Source organism: Pinus tabuliformis, chromosome 7, assembly GCF_031772625.1.
Source record: "Pinus tabuliformis cultivar Carrire ecotype Pingquan chromosome 7, CPIR1, whole genome shotgun sequence".
Taxonomy (NCBI): domain Eukaryota; kingdom Viridiplantae; phylum Streptophyta; class Pinopsida; order Pinales; family Pinaceae; genus Pinus; species Pinus tabuliformis.
Genome location: NC_142293.1, coordinates 193,155,521 through 193,179,741, shown reverse-complemented (window position 1 = coordinate 193,179,741; position 24,221 = coordinate 193,155,521). Strand labels below are relative to the sequence as shown.

Genomic DNA, 24,221 nt, shown 5'->3' with positions numbered 1-24,221 from the left:
CATCCTGGTTGTTATCAAGGAAGAATATGGAGTTTGGTAATGTTTAGAGTTTATGTTATGTTTTAGGTCATCAAGTCATGTCAAGGCGTGAAGCATTGGAGTATGCAAAGAAGTTGAAACTCGATTTGGTTGAGGTAATAACTTTCCTCATGTAGAATTGAAGCTTTTTAATTGTAATTTCAATGGCAGTTATTGTTTATTTAACACATCTCTTGAGAGAATACAGATATATTCGTTTTTCTATATTTTGGCCATCATATGCTATTGCATGGGTTAATTTGCCATGTATATACCTCCTTATGAGCAAATATTTTTTGTTTCCCGTTGTAACAACTTAAGGCCTAACTATAGGCAAGCTGAGGCATGTTACGTCATATCACATAGCAATCAACAAGTAGAAAAAGGAAACTTATTTTTTCCTTCAATTCAATTTGCGGTAAATTGTCATAAGCAAATAGCGACTAACATATAATATATAGACCATCAGTTTCATTTCATTTATTTCAATTTGCAGACATTAAATACTAAATTTAATGAAACCAAGGGACCTGGAATCCTTGTCTCCAATGTTGAAACAAGTTGAGGAATCCCACTCACATTCCTTGCTCCAAGCGAAGATCTAGAATCCAATGAGCTTTGTTATTTGGGACAAGGGTGGGCCTGCACCATGTTCCTCGTTGACTTGTGCCCAACATTAAAAGCGAGCTTGCTACACTGGGGAAATGAGTCAAATCAACCAACTTTGAGTCTCAGTCAAACTGCAACAAAAGCTATGAAACCAATATACTTCAACTCAGAATCTAATCTAACTCCTATGGAGCAGGGGTTGGAGCACTTTGGATTAGCACACATGCTCTAATCTTGACTCTCTCTATGTTAGATTTATAATACCAGATCTGATTTATTTATCCCTCAACAACTATTTTTATACTCAAATTATTTATGTCAATAATTCTGAAATTGCTGATAAAACAAACACACTGGTATATCAACTTTCAGAAATAAAATGCAGCAGAAGTACACTAGGGAAATCAATCACATTACAACAGCAAATTTGTGCCCAACACAATTTTCCTTCATATTAAATTTCTGAAGCAAATTTTGGGCCTAGACCCCACAAAAAATACACAGAAAAACCACAAAAAATACACAGAAAAATATAACTGCTAGGAACCTGGAACTCTGCGCCATTGGGAAAAATCAGCCTCAAGGAAATTGGTACTACTGAAGAAACTGGACCTCAGGAAAATTTAGTCACCCTCACTAGCAATATGACACCTCTCTGTTCCCATGTACAGCCCTAGCGCACTTGAGAAATTTGGCCACTGGACATTTCAGCCCTCCTCTTCAGCTGACTCGACCTCTCTCTTTTCTATCTTTGGCTTCCTTGAAATCTTCTCCCGAAATTCCCTGCTGCAATTTTTCTCATTTCTCTTCAGTTTAATCAAGCCACTTGCTCTTGATAAAATCACTTACTCAACAATAATGTATATTCACCTATCCCTTAAGCTTATTTTATAATTTCTTAAGCCAAAATCCCTAACCCTAATATCTTAAGTGACCAATGGCTAGGATTAAATCCTATGCCTCACTTGAGATCAATTGAGATTATATCTAAATTGCTTAAATAATTTTATTATCTATCCTTAGAACGTTGGCCTAATAGTCCACAATAATTAATTAAATTACTTGTTGTGCTTTTCCTTAGTGATCCTTAAGAATGAAATCATAAAATCACTAACTCCACCAAGCAAGCACCTAAAGAGGCAATCAAATGTCTTCTACATGCTAAGACACCGAACCAATGTAGAAAACCTTTTGAGGCTACAAAAATCACCAGTCTCTCCTACCAAGGAAGGGATTCTCCACCACCCCTAGCTTATCTTTGTAAAATACAAACTTCCCCTTCACTAGAGGCTTGGAGAGAATATTTGCTATCTGCTCCTTTTTGGAGATGTACTGCAATCTCACAACACCTCTCAGAACCCTGTATTTGAGAAGTGGTATCTGATCTCTATGTGCTTGGACCTATCATGAAACATTGGATTCTCAGAGAGCTTTATGCAACTCTAATTGTAACAATGAATCACAATGGACCCCATCTAAAGACCAAATAATTTGTGAGCATCTTGCGAAGCCATATTGTAATATCCCCTAGGGTTTGATAGAGTATATGACAAAAGTTGTATTCTACTAATATCACAATACTATTTTCAATTCTTGAAAGTAGAAGTAATATTGATTTTAGTAAATATTGTACCAATGAATTAAAATTTAATTCCACCAACAGTCCATGAATATGCTACCAATTCACAAGAAACATACTGGGTTATAAGTCCTAGTCCTACTAGGATTCAATTCCACAACAATTATTAATATTCCTACTATAGTGCTATTAGTCCAACCTCTAGTTAGCTAGCATGTTTGCAATGGATCCTTAGGGAAATTGCCCTCAACAACATGCTGCCTTTATACTTGTGCCTCCTATTGCTGCAAAGCTACTTTGCCCAGATTCCTTGAAATTATCTTGAAGCTGTTGCTGGTACCAATATGGGTCTTTGTTGCCTCCAAACTACTTTGCTGCCACGGAGAATTTATAATAGACCTCAATGTTCAAGAATGGTCACTGTGTGTGGTCAAACATCGTTGTCTGGTGCCTAGGGTTATGCTGCTTCCTTAGCATGAACTCAGGAGGTGGACTGTTGCTTACTAGAGGTGATCAACAACCCTAATTTGGGCCCTAGGAGCTCGTCATTGCCATAAACTAGCCCATATAGAGCTCTATTGCCTCAAGAGAAGCCCTAGTATCAATCCGTTGCTCCGGAAATTGGCTAGGAAGGGCAGATTGCCTCAGATTCTGCCCTTGAGGCCCTCTGCTGACTTAGATGGGGGTTATTGCTCCCCGAAAGTCTCTTTGTCCTAGATTCAAGCCTCTGGAAACTCGGGATAGACGAAAGATGTCACAACGTGTCATCTCAAGCGCAATTGTTAAAATTGGCAACTAGGGCTAAACTCCATGTGGGTCATCTTATTAATGGCAGTTGATATTTTTCTTGGATCCCTCTCATCGAGAGGTGTAGGATTGATCTAAAGATCATCCGATTCCAATAAGTATTCATGGAGATATGAATTTATTTGCGTTATGGGACACTTCGTCAAGGTCGGCCAACAACCAAATAAACCCCACATGTTCTCAATGTTTTAGTATAAATAGAGGTGCCTTGAAAGTCATTTGGACACACACACTTGGGATCTCTTCCTCTCTACTTGTCTTTGGGTTTTAGTAGGAGTGATCCTAAGGGATAATGGTGCGCTAATGGAGAAAGGCTTTACGCTACCCTAATGAAGAAGCCCTAACGTAGTTAATCAAAGAAGCAGTCCTAGGAGGAGACACCTCTATGCAATCAAGAAGGGTTCTATACGCTGTCTTAATGGAGATAAGATGCCCTAGCCGTAGTCCAGTCTAGGAGCTCAAGTTGTTCAAGTGTGCCCTAATTAGCTGTCAAGGAAGGGCTAATGCTGCCCTATACATAGTCCTAATGGGAGGTAGATCTTGCCTTACCTGAGCCGCAATAAGGAAGAGTCTTAGCCGCAGGGAAGGAAGAGATTTAGCCACAGTTAAATGAGAGCTCTAGCACGTTAAGGAGGAGATATATCCATAGTCTTAAAGGTGCCCTAGCTGCAATCTAAGGAGGCCTAACGAGTAGCAAGTAAAGGCCCTAATCCGCAGTCCAATCAAGGATACCGAGCCGCTGTTTTATCTACAATACACAGCCCTTATCAATAGCACAAGGCCTATGTGTGCTGTAGGTGACAACATGGAAATATATGTGCTGTAGGTGATAGCGTGTTAAATAAAATGGTTACAAGGCATGAGTTAGGATTGGGATTTTGCTGTCATAAAGAAGAAGTAGTGCATTGTAGAAGTCTGCTCTCTAGGCCGAGTTTGCTGGGCAGTAGGCCTAGTCTAGGAGTGCAAGATCAAAACCTTAATCTGAGTTCTGGATGGATAGTTTATGTGGGCAACTATCTTCGATATGATTGTGTTGTATGTTATCTAGTGAACACATGATAGTGACATCTTCAGTCTGATGTATGGCATGTTAGATATATATACATGCTGTCGTAAATGGAGGACAACCTTGTGGAAGGCAGAAACAACCTTCCCTTAGAGGACAATTGTAGACAAATCTGGGCAGACATTGTAATTGTTAGTTGATTGCACTTTGGGTTTGTTGAAGGAGTCTGGCTGCTCTGCTAATTTGTAAGCCATAGCAAGCAGCTAAGGCCGGTGAGTGTAAATGATTGCAGCATATTGGACGTTGTGATGGATGCAACATTGGGTGCAGATCAGTGATGAGAGCAGCTCAGTGATGAGAGTAGCTCAGTGATTAGGAGCAGCACAGTGACAGGTGCAGTAGTATGAAGTGTACAACATGGTCATTAGGTCTAGCACTATGATGATGGGTGCAACACAGTGAGGTGCAACATGATGACGAGATGCAACACGATGATAGGTGAAGGAGTCACCTTGGAGGATCAGTTGAAGCAGCTTGTCTTCAACTGATCTCATGTATCATCTTCTTAGAGATGACCTATGCTCTTATCTAGATATGTCAAAGTGTTGACTTCTGTTGTAAATGTACTATCTCTCTCTTTGTTGAACTATTGAAGAACATATAAGAAGAATTGATCAAGGGTTTCCCCACATTGGGGTTTGTCCCTGGCTAGCGCCACATCTTGTGTCCTCTTGTCTTGGCTTGTCTTCTGCGATTTATGTTTATGTTCTATCTGCAGTTTACTTTAATGCTGATGTGATTGCTAATCTAGAAAAGACATTGAGCTCATTGTGAAAAATGAAATAAATTGCTCGAAGCATAGAACATACCTAAACTTAACATGGTATTAGAGGTGAGGTGAAGACAAAGCCCAAGCAAGAGTGAAAGAGAAATCATTGAAGACAGTTGGGAAAGGACAAAAGGATCAATGGATTCCTCATCCCTCTTCAAACTCACCAAGGGTGAAGTCGAAGCAAAGTATATTATCAGAATGGCGCAGCGGAAGCTTCTAATGGCCTACCTATAGATCACTTCAATGGGAATGCCGGATCTCAGGGTGAAAGGAAAGGTAGATGCCTTGCTTACAAGTTCGTCCATTATGCGAAGGTTTGTCCAAATGGCAGAGACACATCTCTTGATGAAGATAACAATCATTCCAGGGACATCTTCAATGATTGGAGGAATGACAGATAATGCAGGTCATCAAGGAAACGACTGACTCTTCAAGGAAAGCAAGGAGCCCCAAGTATGAAGAATCAAATGTTGCTTCTGATAAGATAAAGAAGCGTTATCTTGTATTGGCCCTCTCCTTCAGATCCTGTGGGAATTCGGCTCATTGATTGTAGTGCTTCAAGGCACTTCATTAGATAGAAGGGTGCTCTCTCGAATTTGGTAAGAAACAATCGTGGGATTATGCTTGGAGCCAATGCCACCTATCCCAGAAAGGGTGTAGGAAATGTTACCCCTCAATTGAATGAGGGTAACTCGATTCATTTACATAATCTCTTTTATGTACCTGATAACAAGAAGAACTTGGTGTCCATTTCGGTAATGGAAGTCAAAAGTTTCAGGGTGGCATTCATTGATGGAAAGGTACGTGTTTGAAAATAGAATTTTCAAAGATGCTTTTACTCATGGGTTCAGGGTTGGCAATTTGTACCAAGTTGTAGGATGGTCCATTGGGGACCATGTCAGTTGGCACATCTCATCTATAGCACTGGAGGTCTACTTATTGTGGGGCCCTACCTGATGTGAGTCAGATGGTGACTGGGATGCCTGAATTCAAAAAGAGCATGAAGGTACATGTCTAAGATGTACCAAAGGAAAATCTTACAAGGGGACCATTCCCTTCATGTAGTAGGTCCACAGGCTTGGAACAACCTGAGGGGTTTGAGATTCATCAGGAATTTCATGTATGCAGGTGGAAGAAAGCCCTCTATGGCTTGAAGCAAAACACCCTGCGTTTAGTATGAGAGGATTGATAGCTGTCTGATGAAGCTGAGATTCACTAGGAGTGAAACCGATCCAAACCATTGCTCAAAGGTTGTGGATGATAGACCTCTCATACCGGCACCTTCTGAGGACGACCAATTTCTGACAAGTGCAGACCCTCTCATTTGTATAAGTAAGAGGGAGTTGGATTCCTGATGTGGAACGATAAACTGCAAGCTGTGACTACCTCGAGGATCTTAACTTTCAGAAGTTATATGGTAGTGATGCCGGACCAGATTTGGGAAAATACCTCTGAGTTTCATAAACTCATTCGCGTTGATGTTCTTGGTGAACTTCTGTCCGGACATATGATTTGCAGTTAGCATGGTGAGCTCATATATGGTTGAGCCACACTGGATTGGTGCCTAGAATCTTCTGAGATATCTTCGGGGCACAATCTCTCATGGATTGAGATACACTGCCGGAAATATGAAGCTGCATGATTATTCGAATGCTGACTGGGCAAGTAGTGTGGAGGATCACTAGAGCACTTCTCAGTGCTGGTTCTCTTTGGGTTTTGCTTCGATATCATGGATGAGCAGGAAGCAGAAGTCGATTGCTATAAGCATCGCCGAGACCGAATACATAGCTACGAGTATGATCTCGTATGACGCTCCCTGTTTGTGGAAGCTCTTCAGTGAAGCTGTTTGTACACATGATGAATACCACCGTGATCCTCTGTGACAACCAGGGGGGATTCGATTGTTGAGGAATCCCGTATTCGATGATTGCTCCAACAGATAGACATCAGATACTACCTTATCTAGGATATGGTACGTCGATGAGCGAGGAGGCTCCATCACATTGAGACTGATGTACAGGTCGCAGACATTTTGTCAAAGCCTCGGGCAAAGGTCAAACCTGTGACTTTCCCGAACGACTTGGAGTTGTTGAGAGACCTTCTTATAAGGGTCCTGCATGTTGCATGCATTGAGCTTTGGGAGCTCTGGGGGGCTTGGGGTACTTACTGGAGCAACACCCGACCATAGGGCGACTCACCCTCCCCTAATGGTGCGTTGTGTACAGGGGTAATGGTTCAGCCTTCCCCTGTGATACCCCGAGGCAACTTAGGGACAGGATGATTAGTTCTCCTGTTGAGGCATCCTACACATGCAGTCTGGGACTCATGGGAAGTACCTCTCATCTGATCAATGAGCAGGGAAATGGGTTTAGGGACTGTAGTAGTACTATCGATGGACGCATCGTTATATCTACCATACTCCCTATGCTAGGATGACCTCCATTGATCTGGGATCAGAATGAGTGGTTTGAGACACTCTCTTGTGATATTGATCTGGGATCAATGAAATTGACTTCGGGTCAGTAAGAGTGGTATGACACACTCTCTTCACATGGAACTGACTTCGGGTCAGCAGAGAATGGTATGAGACATTCTTGATTAATTCTTCTTCTTCATGGGTCAGCAAAGCAGAGCAGAGCAGAACAGTGCAGGGCACTGATGGCAGAGATAGTACAATTAGACATATGGATCAGCGGATGGAGTTCTCTAGTCAAGTCAGTAGTACAATCGGACATGGATTAGCGGACAGTAGCATTAAGTACCTCTCAAGTCAATGAAGATGCAGAATTCTTGGCTGTTGGCTTATCTACCAGTGGCAGTGACTGGGCGAACATCAAAGTTATCAGGATGGCAGATGAGAGTACAAAACCCCATACTCTTTCATGGGTGATATTTTCTTCAAATCTCCGATTGTACTTGATGCAAATGAGCTAATGCTGGCACAACAAGAGCAAATGAGTCATCAAATCCTCAAGCAATTGTTCAACTTGTCATCAAAAGATCAGTTAATGGCAGTACTTCAAAGCCTACTCACTTGGTTGAGAAGGAAGTGGCCTTAACTGAATCCTTACTGAAGACTGGTGGACTGAGTAAGCGCATCACAACCCTATATGACCATCGTAGATATGACTGTCCATTCAAATTTGCTGATAAGTACTTTTATTTTTTCAACACTGGGCTTCAAGATCAATGTCCTTTATAATCAGGATACGTTGGAAGCAAAAAGCATAGGTCTTGTTTGACCCTAACACGTTGAGGGAAGATGCAATAGTGGCATTAAGTACCTCTCAAGTCAGTGAAAATGCAGAATTCTTAGCTGTTGGCTTATCTACCAGTGGCAGTGACTGGGCGAACATCAAGGCACCTTGACATGTGGTCTGGATGATTCCCTTGATCCCCACACCATTCCATTATTATATCATTTTCCACCTACCACTTGAGGGTTGTACCATGGACATGTCACCCCCTTTAGAGGTTGAAACCACCTAATAGGGTCCTTGGTTAACCTCCTATTGAGCTTGGAGACACTTGTACATGCCAAAGCCCACTATGGAAGGGCATGTCACCATGAAGTGCCTTAATGATCCCATAATTTGTAAGCTTTAGTACTTGATTATTCTAATGACTTGTATTGGATGGCAAGGGGACGCATTGGATCTTATGCAGGATTGCAGGTGGTTCTTCATTTGGGGCTTGGTCTCCCTATATGGGGTCCTAGCCCTCCAGAGTGCCACATTGACACTTGTAGGGTGAGCGTTGAGAGCCATGGGCCTCCACCATAGTAGATATTACTTCATGGAACACCGACAGCACTGCTCAATTGCTCGTGTTCCACCTTTGGGACGATGATGATTCACTTAATTCACCATGCCCAGCTGACCCCACAGTTGCACCATACACTTGGTAGATGTTCCAGGATGTCTCCCGCTATAGAGGGAGGGCTTATGTCATTACTACAACCCTTACAGATAGTTTATACTATATAGGCATATTCAATTCATTTGGAGACCCATGAGGACGTTCTTGTGCCCCCACACCCACTTGGGAGCACCACAAGTTCTTGTTTGGAAAACAAGGGGCCAACCCCTTGTACACTATGTTTGGAGTCCATTTCTACATCATGGCACCCTTTGGACCTCATCAGGCCTCCTCAAAGGCCCAACGATTCACTTTGTTGATCATTTGACCCTCTTGAGAGAATTATCTTTACATTATTGAGCTATTTGGTGGGCTTGTCACCAAAAGTATTGTTATTATGTGCATTATTTTATTTCAGGGGCTCAATTAGGCCAATTTAGCTAAATCGAATTCATTATTGTGTGTATAAATAGAAGTGAGATGATTCATTTTGATCATCATCACTTGGATTGTGTCTCTCTCTCTTGTGAGATTTTCGCTATTCCTTTTGGAGGATGAATTTGGATGATATGAATGAATTTTGATGTTTTGATCTTCTATCTCTTGTCTTGGAGCTTCATTATTGGCATAATATGATGATTGGATATACTCTTTTGCACATGTAAGTACTCTTTTCATGCTCATTCTTGTTATTTACTTTGTCACATTGATGTTGTTGGGATTTTCGCTATTCTAGATCTGAAATTTACCACTTTTCTTATGCAAAATTGTGGACATTTAATCTTTATAGTGTTGCATCATCTCATGTATCATGTGTAAAGGGGTGAATGTTCCTAGAGATTGTTTTTATTGAACATATATTGATAAGTCATCAATTATTGCACCTTGAAGTATAAACTCTTCTAGCAACTTCTCTCATGCCCTTGTTGCCATGCGAAGTTGTCTAAGAGGCTCCTTGATTGGGTGTATTTCCTCTAAATCACAAATTTCATCTTGACTCCTTCCCCAAAGGATTAGGCACTGATCCTTCCACAGGTGATCATTTTCAAAGAGAATTCCTCTCACCTTCCCCTCTTTTTCTAGGTCTAGCCTCCATAGGTCACCTAGGGCATCACTTTTTTCACGATTTATCTATCAAAAGAATTCGATCTCTTGCCCACAACTGCGTTGGTGTGTCCTCAAGAAGCCCTCCAAATTTCTTGAAATTCCGACAGTGGGATCTTGAGATATCTCAAGCCCTATCTCGAAGATCAATTCTTGCCCTTGGTTTCCCATTGGCTAGTAACCTCATTGGGATCATAACACTGAATCATCAAAGCAAGATTCTCTCTTTGATCCTCTTCCTTTCCCCAATTAGGTCAAGTACACCCTTGGATGATCAACCCCATATCCTTGACTCCAATTCCACAAAGATCACTTAGAAGCCAAACATCGACAAGGCCTTTTGAGTCTAGGGGCTACCTTGACAAAGCATACTCTCAAACCCTATCCTTGAAGGCCCTCTTAGCCCTTCCTAGAGAGCTCATCGTCTTGCTTCTAAAGCAAGCAATCCATTTAGTTGAGTCTCTCTTGTGAATAGGCCTAGGAATCACTCCCTTATGTTATCATTGACCATATATTCTCGTGATTCCTCATATACCGAGACTCCTCCCATCGGTGAAAGTCCATTAAGAGCAGGGAGCCTTAACTGAGGTGACAATGGGCTATCGCTCCATTGTTGCACTTGACCTAGTAGTTGCCCTTTAGGATCCTCTCCTAGGACCCTTGCTAGGTTGAGCGGTAACATGGTCCATTAGAAACCCTAATACAAATGCTAATGTATAACAAAATACAATTAGGGCTTGAGGTCCAATCTTTTAAAATCCTCAACTACCAACAAAACTCGAAGACGAATATCTCGAATTACTTGTTGATGTAATTCTTCACAAACATCCACAAGGCCTTTTGAGACTAGGGGTTACCTTGACAAAGCATACTCTCAAATCCTCTCCTTAAAGGCCCTCTTAGCCCTTCCTGGAGAGCCCATCGCCTTGCTTCTAAAGCAAGCAATCCATTTAGTTGAGTCTCTCTTGTGAATAGGCTTAGGAATCACTCCCTTATCATTGACCATATATTCTCGTGATTCCTCATATACTAGGACTTTGTTGGCATTATGATGAATGTGTTGCCCTTGATGGCAACTTACTTGATGAGTTGTCCTTGATGACAACTTATTTGATGAATGAACAGAATGCATGGCAATTGTGTTTACATATGTGTGACAAAATGCAGCGCAGTTCAGAAGAATGATAAAATTGGAAGTTCAAGAACTATACGCGGGTTCTGTTAAGCCAAGTCGCGTATGCACGCGAGTTCAATGAAGAAAAGTAGCGTATGGCTTTTGTACCATGGTATTCTAAATACCAGGGGTTCTTATTATGGTATTGGCCCATAGTAATGAGCGCGACAAAGGATATTGATCTCGTCAAAGAATACCATCGGCATAACTATGGTTTTGACCCGATGTATTGAAAAGGGCTAAAACTATATAAGGAGGTGAAGATCAAAGTGTGTGTGTGTGTGTGCAAGTGATGGAAATCTTACGAAGAGTTAGATCAAAAGCAAATATGCATGTTATGGGTTTTTGATGCTTTGCTTGATCTAAACTATGTATGCACCTGAGAGTTTGATGATGGATGAGATCCAATAGATCTGAAATAATTATGCACGAATGAATACAATGATGGATCAAGATCATGAGACTTGAAATGACTTTTCATTGTATGATTTGCTCATGGATTGACTAGATCTATGTACTGATGCATGTTTTATCTCTGAATATTATGATTTGGGTTTTTTGTGAAGTTCTGAAGAGCTGCACAATTTTAGGTCAAAATTTGCAGATCTATATGCTGGTTGGTCTCGGGAAAAGCGCGTATACACGCAGGTTGGCCTCTACAAAGTAGCGTATACAAAGTAAGGGTTTCTATTCATAAATGACTAATCAATCTGATCAATGCTGCTGCTTCTCTATTGTCTGTCAATGATGTCCTCATGATTGATCTGGGTTAAATGATAATGTCTGAAGTAGATCTAATTGAATGATGAAGTTGAATGTGGTTATGAATAGTGTGAAGATTACTTGCTGATTGTGATTGAAGATCAGGTTCAGTTCTGTGATTGGTTAAGAGTGTTGCAGTAGATCTGAGTATGACTCAGTATTCTTTTCAGAGTTGCTGTAGTCAAGTTTTCAGTATTTTAAGATCCGTACGCGTGTTTCGCTACTGAAAAGCACGTATGCGCATGGGTTGCCTTAAGTGAAGTAGCATATACATTTTGGCAAATGAATAATCAAGGTTACAGTTGATTCTGTGTGTCGATGCAACATTCTGAGTTTAGTTCTATGTACTGGTTACAGTGATCTGACTGTTCCAGTTGATTAGTTGAATTTTGATTAAGTGTCGGTTGATTGGGTTTTGAGTGAATGGTTGAGTCAGTTGGTGATTCCGTTGTATAAGAAGTTTCAGTGATTGATTGATTCAGTTGTGTCAGAAGTTTCAGTGATTGGTTGATTCAGAGAATGATGATTGAGTTTCAGTGATTGATGATTTGGGTTTCAATTATGTCAGAGATTGATGACTGTGTTACAATGATGAGTTATAGTTTGATTTTTGATATTGTGCTTAAGTGTTGATAATGGGTCCAGTCTGAAAATTTGATGAAATGTGGCCTACAAGTTATGATGTGTTGAAGTAGGTGGATCCAGTCTGAAAATTTGATGAAACATGGTCCATGGATGTTGCTGAGGGTTGGAGCCTTCAGTGAGGAAGTTGAAGCTTCCTGCCAGTAGTAGCTGGTGATCAGATCAGGGGGTTGGAGCTCCCTTCTAGTAGCAGCTGGAGAACGAGTGAAGGTTGTAGCCTTCTGTAGTTTGGTGCTTGCGTACTGGTACAATTTTACGCCAGTACAAGAACAAGGGGGTAGGGGCTCCCTTCTAGTAGGAGCTGGAGAATGATCGAAGGTTGTAGCTTTCTGTAGGTGGGTGTTTGCGTACTGGTAAGAGTCTGCACCAGTACGAGATTGTAAACAACTTTTTCTGTATATTAAAAAGAAGACAAAGACAACAACATGTGGTTTTCTCCCGCATTGGGTTTCCACCTTAAATCTTGGTGTTCATGTGTTTTGATGGTTTATTTTGTTATTAAAACACATGGTTACTGTTTATATAATGTTTAATAAAGTACTGATGCACTAGATGAAGACCAACATATGATGAATTAACTAAATCATAAGTTCACTGGATATACGTTAGTTGTCTTAAGAACAGTTGCATACACATGCGGGTTCCTTTCAGTAAAGCTGCATATAGAAATCTGAATATGAAATGTAAAAAGTTATTGATTTGAAAGTACTGATTCACCCCCCCTCTCAGTATTTTTCCCTATAGACTCCTCCCATCAGTGAAAGTCCGTAAAGCGCAGAGAGCCTTAGCTGAGGTGACAGTGGGCTATTGCTCCATTGTTGCCCTTGACCTAGTAGTTTCTCTTTAGGATCCCCTCCTAGGACCCCTGCTAGTTTGAGTGGTAACATTTTTGGGGCCGTTGCTGGGGCAGAAGCAGGTCTACCTCCCTATTGAATCATTGAGGAATTGTTTCGTTAACGACAATGCAGTATACCTCTAGCGACTCCATTCATTGTCCAAACCCCTAGTTTGCTTGAAGGTGACAACGTTCCTCCTCTAACTAGGGCCGCTGCAAGAAGGGGAGAACGAACTCCATCACCTGTTAGAATCGCCCTTCTCCCTGAATTTGAAAAGGTCATTGATCCTACCCCAAAGAGAGCAACTAGTTCTAGCATTGACCCAAAACAAGAACAAACCAAAATGACCAAAAATGAAAGGCATTTGGTTAGTGTCTTTGCCCCTTTGAAATTGAGTGATGACCCCAAACCTTTACTTAAGAAATACAATAACTAGCTGCCCAAGTTCAAATGCGATGCTACCATAAGTGCTCGTGACTTTGTTGAAGAGTTCTAATGAAACATGTCTCTTAGGTTGATATTTGATGATGATAGGCTCATGATTCTTTTCACTTTGTCTCTTGAAGGACAAGCAAGGGAATGGTACCTTAGTCTTCCCCCAATTAGTTTATGATTGAGGCACATTGAGTACCACTCTATTTGAGACATGGTACATAAGGGAGCAATTAGGCTCCAATGCATTTCTATAGTGGAGTAGGATGTTGGCATTAGGTGAACTTGTATACTTTAGGGACAAACTTGGAGTGGTTGAGAATGCTTCCCTTGGTTAAAGGGAGTGTTGATGTTGTAGCATCAAGGAGTAGACATTCTCCCTAGGTAAAGATATTGACAAGTAAAAAATATTGACTAGGTGCAATGTAATGTGGCTAGGGAGAATGGCCCAAAGAGCATCAAGGCCTGGAGTGCTTCCCTAGATTGCCAAGAGGCACTTGGCTAGTGGGTAGAGTGAATGCCTTTAACATCAGGCAAGTGTGTTATCATTCAATTGGCATGTAGGAATGGAAATAGCCAAGGGTTTCACCATAGGTCATAGGTGTTGACCAGGTTCCAGGTGACGACCCCAGAAGGTAACCCCAGAGAACGAGGACTAGTCTTGACCCCAGAAGGCAAAAAGGCCAGTGGGATCCCAAAAGGCCTTTAGTCAGTGGGTGAGTAGATCCATATGCAAAGGGGATGTGTTTAGTGGGTGACTAGATTCCCTTGCATGATGCTAATGCAAGATGCTTTCCACGTGGTTTTGGTATAGAACATGAAGTGGATGGATACTTCAACATAGCTGGATCATTCAACCTTTTCTTGGGACAGAGAAATGTTATGAATAAATATTCATAACTAAATATTAATTAAATAAATGTATTTAAATCATAAATATTAATAATTTAATTAATTAAATATCCATTAATTATGAAAGGGCAATAATGTCCAAAAGACACGACTTTTAAAACCTTGTGGCCTATCAACGCCTATTAAGGTGAACTGCCTAAGGCATTGTAGAACATCATTCCAGTGTTCCATCTTAATAAAAAATATTACAAATTACAGTTTGTAAATTTGAAAGAGAATCCAATATACATGTTTGGTATTCAATAGTGGTATCAGAGTCATGCAGTCTTCCGGAAATTGTTTTTGCTGCCTCCCAATTCTTCCATGATTTACTCACACTCTACCACACCCCGTGGTCGCTCTCCCCATCCTTTAACAATTCTCTCTGCTGACACCCTTCCCACGGCTTTTGTATCTGCATCCAACCACCGGTTTGCTAAAGGAACACCGACCTATGGTTGTGGTCTCATGCCATTCGACCGTTCACCTGTGCCGCGGGTTCCTATCCATCGTGCCATCCACGTCCACCGATAACATTGACCTCCACCGCTTTTCTGTGGACCCTGATCGACATTGAACCATCATGACCTTCCAAATCGTTTTTCATTTAATTCTTAACAACGTAAATCATACTTATTGAATTACAAAAAAAATTAATTATATATATATATATAAATTAATTAATTAAGTAAATAAAAAAATTATTATTATTTACAAATGCCGCATATACAATTTCAAGGAAGTCAATACTATACAAAGTTTCTCGAAAGAGACTACCAAAGAATCAAAAGGGAATTACATATGTACGATGATAAGGATGATAGGGGCGCCATTGTGTGGGTAAATAAAATGGAGACCATTTTCTAAGCAAACCCGCCAATAGGTGAGTGAGAAAAAATCATGACTGCATCCAACAACTTGGAAGCTGGAGTGTATGATTGGTTCCTATGGTGGTCCAACAAATGTGAGGCTCATTCTTTCGTTTGGAAAATTTTTGTGGATGCCTTGCTAAAAAGGTTCCATGACGAAGAAGAAGGTGACGTCTACGAAAAAATCATTCATCTCAAACAAAAAGGATCTGTAAGTGAATACACCCACGAGTGGGAAGTATTAGCTGTAAGACAAAGGGGATTTTCTAACGAAGAGCTTCTAAAAATGTATAGATGTGTGCTTAAAGAGTATATTCGAGCTGAATTAGAACTGTATAAACCCAAAACCATTAAAGAGGATAAACATGCAACAATAATTATTGAGTGAAAATATAAATTCCATAAAACACCATATGCCAGTAGTGAAGAAGCAAGCAACTACTCAAAAGGAAAGTCAAGTAAGTCTTCTTCAGAAAATACTGGTAAGTACATTCCACCCCTGTTACGAGGAGGAGGAAAACAACAGTCAAATTTCGAAAAGAAAAAGGATGGCAAATGTTGGACATGTGGATACAAATATTCTCTGGGACACAAATGCATTATGCAACTGTGAAGCAGAACAAGAAGAAGAATCTTGAAATAGTAACTCCGACGAAGAAACCAACAAAGAAAATGAGACTCCTAATCCAAATCCAGAAGAAGAAAATATACTAAGGATTTCTATGGCAACTATCACAGGGATAACCTAGCCACAAACATCAAAGCTTAAAGGACATATCAGAAAGCAAAACGTTATTGTGTTAGTAGATTCGGGAAGCACACAATTCTATAGACGCTAATGTCGCAAAAAGGCTAAATATTTTTGCGCATCCTGTGACTGATTTAAAAGTTTTGGTGGCAGATGGGAAAAGAATAGATGGAGTAGGGAAGTGCCATAAAGTCAAAATGCAACTAAGCTATTACAAATTGGAATATAGTTTTTACACAGTTCCCTTAGGAGGTGTAGATTCCGTTTTGGGAGTACAATGGTTACAAACATTAGGGACGTACTTCACAAATTGTTGAAATATGTAACTAGGTTCGGTCTTCATAAATGTATTTGCGTCACAATGAAATGTATTCATCAAAAGAATGAAGATTTTTTATTATTATTATTATTATTATGATTTATTAAAGCATGGATTTCATGCTTGGGTCATCATGTTTTAGGTCAAAGTCCCCATTGAGGACTTCTAGGATTTATTCTGAGTCATTAGGGTCATTGTCCATTTAAAGAGACCCTTCTTGGGCTTTTGATTCAGGTAAAAAGAATTAATTTTGAGTCAAATATGCTATTTTTCCCCTCCACACTAAGTCAGCCTCAAGGAGATCAAGTCGGCCTCAAGAAGGACAATTCAACCTCACTAGAAGGCTATATATACAAGGTAGTTTGAATTCATTTGGAGTAATTCACTATCTCTCTCATAGTTTGATATCCTGAAGCTAGAAGCTGGGAAATGCGAAGTTGAAGAAGAGTTGGAAACAGGCTGAAAAGGAGTGTGAAATTGAAGGGAAGAAGAAGGCATCAAGATCAAAATTTTGGGCCATCTATCTCTCACTCAGGAGTATCTAGGGAGATCGAAGTTTTTCTTTGTCTAGTTGACACTGTTGCTGCTACTGGTTGCTGGGTCGAAGCTGCTACTACAAGTTGATGCTGCTAGGTCGAAGTTGCTATTGAAGGGTTATCATCTGCAAGAAGGATTGAGGGCTGACTTGGTGTGGAGGAAGTCTTTGTCTAGGTCAAGAGTCTTGGATTATCTCAAGAAATTATTAAAGGAAGAATTGTTGATTGGATTTTCCCCTAGATAGGGGTTTTGCCTTGGCTGTCCCCCTACATCTGTTGTCCTTGTGCTATTGTTTTGTTAATTGCTTGATGAACTAAAAGATAAAAGAAGAACATAAATATAAAAGAATCACAAGTAATTATCTATATAAGAAAATCTTTTTGCCTTTCTGATTTTCTAACACAAATCACTAGAAGCAGTTCATTAAGTTCAAACAAAATAAAATAAAGTATAAGCTGTTCGGGTTCCAGGCTCTCCAACCCAAATCATTTTTGCACAACAAATGAAGAAGCTCATTTGCAACGGAGCCCCGGTGTTCGTTGCACAATGGCAACAGTTAAAGTTGTTATCTATGGAAGGGTTCCACCAACAATATGAAGTTACAACCCTAATTTAGAAATATGACAAGGTATTTTAGGAATTGTCCATGAAATTACTGCCCGAAAGGAAGATCAAACACATCATTGAAGTTAAACCAGATGTGACACCTGTGAATGTCAAGCCTTATCGCTATCCCCATCATCATAAAACAAAGATAGAAAGGCTAATACAAAATTTGCTGAATGTGGAGTCATTACGAAAAGTAGAAGCCCATATGTGGCTCCGGTGGTGTTAGTTCGAAAGAAAGATGGATCCTTCCATTTATGCATAGAATATCGAGGACTAAACAAGATTACTATTAAACACAAATTCCCCATTCCATTTATTGACAAATGCTGGATTGAACTCCATGGTGCAAAATATTTTTCAAAATTAGATTTGAGGTCAGGCTATTATCAAGTTCGAGTAAGATTAGAAGACATTGAGAAAATGACATTCAGAACTCATGAAGGGCATTATGAGTTTTAGGTAATGCCATTTGGTCTAACAAATGTGCCAACCACCTTCCAGGCAACTATGAACGAACTTTTTTGCCCGTACTTGCGAAAATTCATATTGGTGTTCTTTGACGATATTCTCATCTACAGCAAGACATGGAAGGAGCACCTCAAGCATTTAGAAGAAGTACTGTTCATATTGGAGAAAAATCAATTTTACGCAAAATTATCAAAGTGTACTTTTGGTCAGAAGGAAGTCGAATATCTGGGACACATCATATCCAAGGAAGGAGTCAAAGTGGATCCCAGCAAAATTAAAGCAATTAAAGAGTGGCCCAAGCCAAAGAATATATCCAAACTTAGGGGATTCCTTGGATTAACTAGATACTACAGAAGATTCATAAAGAATTACGCACACGAGACTGCTCCTTTAACGAATTTACTAAAGAAAAATTCCTTTCAATGGGACAATAAAGCACAAATGCTTCAAATCCTTAAAAGAGATAATGTCATCTACCTTGGTTTTGCAACCCCTGATTTCTCCAAACCTTTTGTGGTAGAATGTGATGCCTCAGGGTTTGGGATTGGTGCAGTGCTAATGCAAGACAGATGCCCCATAGCTTACGAAAGTCGAAAACTTAATAAAAGGGAAAGCTTGAAGTCTACCTACCACAAGGAGATGTTGGCCATTATTCATGCACTAAGCAAGTGGTGTCAATACTTATTAGGGAGCAAGTTTTCAATCCGCACTGATCATAACAGTCTTTAGTTCCTGTTACAACAAAAAACATTATCTATAGAACAACATAAGTGGATAGAGAAACTTGCAACATTTGACATGGAAATCTTGCACAAAAGGGGAAAGGACAATGTGGTTGTCGACACTCTTTCACGTAAAGATGAAGACACCACAACATGCGTTGCTTTGGTAATAGTTCTTGATTGGTTGGACAAGATTCGAGCTGAATACACTAAGGAACCAGACTCTTGCTCGATAATTGAAAACATCAATCAACACCCTAATTTTGAATGGAAGAATGACATACTATGGTATAAGGGTAGAATTTACTTAAGTCCTTCATCAAAGTTTAAAATAAAAGCTCTTAAGGAATCACACAATTCCCCTGCAGCTGGGCATGTTGGGTTCTTTAAGACATACTACAACGCACGTCAGTCATTCTACTGGAAGGGAATGAGTAAAGAGATTCAGAAATACATTGTCGAATGTGACATCTGTCAGAGAAATAAAAGTGAAAATGTCTCAACTCTTGGATTGTTACACCCTTTACATGTTCCAAATCAGAAATGAGAAGAAATTTCAATGGATTTCATCGACGGTTTACCCATGTCTGATGGTAAGGATAAGATATTTGTTGTAGTAGACAGACTCACTAAATATGCACACTTTATGGCAGATAAAAAAACAGACAAAACCAAGTGAATTGCAGAGGTCTTTTGCAAAAACATATACAAGCTACATGGTCTACCTAAAGTCATCGTTAGTGATAGAGATGTGAGATTTAAAGGGAATTTCTGGAAAGAGTTTTGCAACCAAGCCGACATAACTCTTAACATGAGTTCATCTTACCATCTGCAAACAGATGGACAAACAAAAATAGTAAATAAGTGTTTAGAAACATACTTACGATGCTTCATATCTGATAAGCAAAGCAAATGGTCATAATGGTTGCACCTAGTAGAATGGTGGTACAATACCACCTATCATACATCAAGCCAAAATGACCCCTTTTCAGGCACTATATGGTTATGAACCCCCGAGATGGAAGGATTTTGCATTAAATAACGCTAAGGTACAAGCAGTGAAAAACCATCTGGAAGAAAGTCAAAAGATTATCTAGATACTAAAGGAAAACCTAGCAACTGCTAGGAATCGAATGAAGCAACAAGCTGACTAACATCGTTTAGAAAGGAAGTTCGAAGAAGGGGACTAGGTCTTCGTAAGACTACAACCTTACAAACAATTATCCTTGAAACAATAAGGAAAAAACAAGTTAGCTCCGAAATTCTATGGGCCATTCCAAATAATCAAGAAAATCAATGATGTAGCTTATGAATTGAAACTACCAGACAATTGTCGAATTCACAACGTATTCTATGTTTCGTGTCTCAAAAAGGTACTAGGTCAAAACCAATCAGCTCAAACTGAGATTCCTGAAGTCGATGAAGAAGGAAGGATTGTCTTAGAACTTGAAGGTATCCTTGCAACCAGAGAGAAGGTACTATGTTCCAAAACTATTAGAGAATACCTAATCAAGTGGAAAAAACTTCTAGAAGAAGATTCTTCATGGGAAACTGAGAAGTTCGACAACAATATTCCTTGCTACCCTTGCTTTGAGGACAAAGCAATTTTTAAGGGTGGGGCAATGTTATGAATAAATATTCATAACTAAATATTAATTAAATAAATATATTTAAATCATAAATATTAATAATTAATAATTTAATTAATTAAATTCCCATTAATTATGAAAGGGCAATAATGTCCAAAAGACATGACTTTTAAAACCTTGTGGCCTGTCAACGCCTATTAAGGTGAACCACCCAAGGCATTATAGAACATCATTCCAGTATTCAATCTTAATAAAAAATATTGCAAATTACGGTGCATAAATTTGAAAGAGAATCCAGTGTACATGTCTAGTAATCAATAAGAAATTTTTCAACAAGAGAACATCTGAAGAAGTCAAAGAGAATACCTCCCTAGCTAAGAGGGAGTGTTGAATTTTGGTAGCTTCGGTTGGTATTCTTTATTTGCATTAACCCACACAAATTAAAGGAAAATGAAAAGTTCAAATTTGAATTCAAGTCAGCTCCAAATAAAAGAGGGAAAAATTAAATTTTAAAATTCGAAAGTCAAATTGGTCCTCCAGGAAGTTCAAGTTGGTTAGCCCCGAATGACACACCTATTCAGGCTCATCGAACCACTATATATTTCCAATAGACTTCCTCACTTGAAGAGCAATTCAGATCACTTGATTCTTCTATTTTTTCTGGCCGAACGTGCGAAGGAAAGAGAGACAAGACCAACAAAGTTCGGCTTGAAGTTTGACTCGCGTTGAATAACATTGAATGAATTTTCTGAGGCAAGGTTTGACCGAAATTTTTGAGGTTTTTTAAGGTAGGTTGACCGAATCTCTATGAAGCTTCAAGAGGCTGAAATTTGACCTGTTTCAGGGCAGTTTGACTGTAGGTTGACTAAGAATATTCTGGGCAATTTGACCAAGTTTGACCTATGTTATTTGTGATTAGTTTGACCTAGTTTGACTTGGAAAATTAGATTGTATCTCTTGTTGAATTGAATAATATCTCTAAGAAAAGTTTGCTGGGTTTTAAACTTATTTAGGGTTTTCCCAGGTAAATTTTTTGTCTCGTGTTTCACTGTCTCTTCATGATCCTACTGTTATTATTGTTTTATAGTTGCGATTTTCTATGTATAATTGCTTAATGATGTATGTATCACAAGAAGGATTAATTGAGAAATCATTGGAAGTAATTATCATATTAGGAAATCATGAAAATTCAACAGGAAGAAGATTAAGGTGTTGAGATCAGATAATGGGTGCGAGTATATCTCCAACAAGTTCTAGGATTTTTGAAGGCAATAGGGGTTTAACTTTAAGAAGGAGCTCATGGTACCTTACAACCCTCAACAGAACGAGGTTGTCAAGAGGAAGAAAAGGATGTTACGAACAAAGTTCATATATGCAGAAGAATACTCGGAAGATCTAAAATATGAAATAATTTATGATAGGACAAATATATTTATTTAGAAATGTACAAAAGATATGAGATGATATGATAATGTTACAAATGAGGGTGCACTTAGATACCTAGGTAGGTGCCCCTTCATAAGCGATCATGTCCTTAGAGATGTGTCTCTTCAATACTAATTATTACTTAATTAACCATTATTCAAGATTATTATTATTTATATCATTTGTATTATTTTTATATATATTTTATTCGTAATATTGCCTTCCTGGTCAGAAAGCTTTGTCGTTAAAGCTTATCGCTGACAAGGCGCGTCCTCTTGTTTCTTTGTCTTGTAACCTATTCACAACTTTCGGAAATCTTCGAGTTGTCGTCTTTGATGATACAAGATGATAGGATCCTTGGAGTGATAAATAAAATTGTTGTAGTGAGAAGTGATTTGACTATCCTAAATTAATCTTTTGTGGAATCTTGCAGTTATTGGATACTTTGTGTGAATTGCTATCACAAGTCTGAATTGCACTAACATTAGTAGTCTTTCGAACATAAGTTCATATTTTTTGTTCTGAGTGATACAAATATGCAGAGTGATTGAGTTGTCTGCTCTTGTGATTCAGATGTCGATAAGGAGTTCTCGTGGTTTGATTTTCCCTTATTTTGCGTGTGGCAATTTCAGATTTCTTGATTGGCTTCAAATATTGGTGCTTTTGAGTTGGCTACAGAGTCTTCACTTGGAATTTTCGTTTTTTGAACTACAACTTCTGAGTAAGTCCTCACTTCAACTGGTTTATCCTCTTCTTGAGTTGTAATATTGACTAGATTGGTATTTGTTCCTTTTTTTTCAAACTGGGCTGTTACCTTTGAAGATTTCGATGCTTCTTTTTGAATAAGTTGTTCTAACTTGTCTTTTAGTGATTCCTTGTCACTTTTAAGCTTCTTTATTTGTGTAAGAAGATATTGATTATGATTCCTTAGATGTGAAAGTTATTCGTTTTATCTTTAGTATCCTTCTCCTCATCTTTTAAAATTCCGATTTGTTCTAATAATTTTTGATTAAGGTATTTTAAGTGCAAATTTTCTTCTTCCTTAGTTGATAGATTCTCGTTGAATTTCTTCTTGACACATTCCTTGTCTTCTAATATTTTCTTTTTTTCTTTGGCCTTATTGACTTTCGCATGTAAATTTTGGCTATGGTCCCTTAGACGCAAAATTTCCTCTTCCTTTTCTGTTAATTTTTGTTCCAGTTTTGCAAGTTTTTCCTCTAGTTTTGTCATTTGCATCAACTCATTACGTTGACATTCTTGGACATTAAATAATGTTCCATACGTTGGACAACATAATTCACAATTTTTATGAATCCACGGATATTCAATGTATGTCTTACAAAATAGACATTGAGTCCAAAATGTAGAATTACAATTCATTCCTTTTTCGCCAGGTATTGACACCATTTTACGTTTATTGATAATTTTGTTAAAGGACAAATAACTCTTTTAATAATTTTTTATAATTTTGTTTATACTTCAAAGCCTTCTATGCCTTGAACACGTTTTAATAAAACTTTTCTTCTACTTTATGACAATGTCTTAAATACCAATTAAAATATTCCTTTTTAAGTCTTAACTTTTAAGAGGTATTTGACTCTTTCCTTTGTATCTTAAAACCACATTCTTTTTCTTTTTTAATCCTTTTAACCCTTTGTATATATCTCACTTAATAATACCCTTGCTTCAAATGGTACTTTTTATAACCTTGATGGTACCTTTTTATGGTTCATATATATATATATATATATATATTTTTTTTTTTTAAATAATATATAAACTCTTAACTTTTTAATTTACCATTTATTTTTATTTCCCCTTATAATGCGAACACTAAATAAAATGGAAAAAGGGCTCAATTTTCCTTGGCATATATTAATTGTTATGTTTTATGATTTTTATGTGACACTGTTTACACCTAATCCGTTTTGCCTATAATTTATTTACTTATAATCAACATTGAAAATAAAAATCACGTTTAATGCTGGCGATAACAAGTCGATTATTATGGAACCACTATGGAATGAGGCAAGGTTTGGAATGAAGTCCCTGGAAAATGGTAGTGATGCTCGGTAGTATTAGATTGATTCGCTTGCCCTTCCCAATAACACACTAGTGGCAATTGACAATGGTGGCGATGTATGGCATGGGTGAAAGGAACAGATAGGCACAAAATAGGACAAAAGTGGCAACAATTCAATGCAACAAACGTGTCCTCTCAGTTTTTGCGAGATTTATTTCCTATGTAATGAATGCGGTGTGGACAACGATTATATGGCCAACGACAGATCGTGGCAGAGTTTACAGCCTCGACGGCGGCGGCGAGGCAAATGTTTCCCTGTTGAAGGCAATGTTGCCTAGCTTTGGTTGTGGCTGGTCAAAGCA

The 24,221-nt window shown here is 38.8% G+C and overlaps 1 protein-coding gene across 2 annotated transcripts in view; it reads left to right on the top strand.

Moving 5' to 3' along the window:
• Nucleotides 1-24,221, top strand: part of LOC149246511 (uncharacterized) — a 246,158-nt gene that overhangs the window by 19,754 nt on the left and 202,183 nt on the right. For both annotated transcript variants that reach the window (XM_089457956.1, XM_089457955.1), the window contains exon 3: nt 67-134. In XM_089457956.1, coding sequence (XP_089314082.1) covers nt 67-134 — 68 coding nt within the window. The remainder of the gene's footprint in view (nt 1-66; nt 135-24,221) is intronic.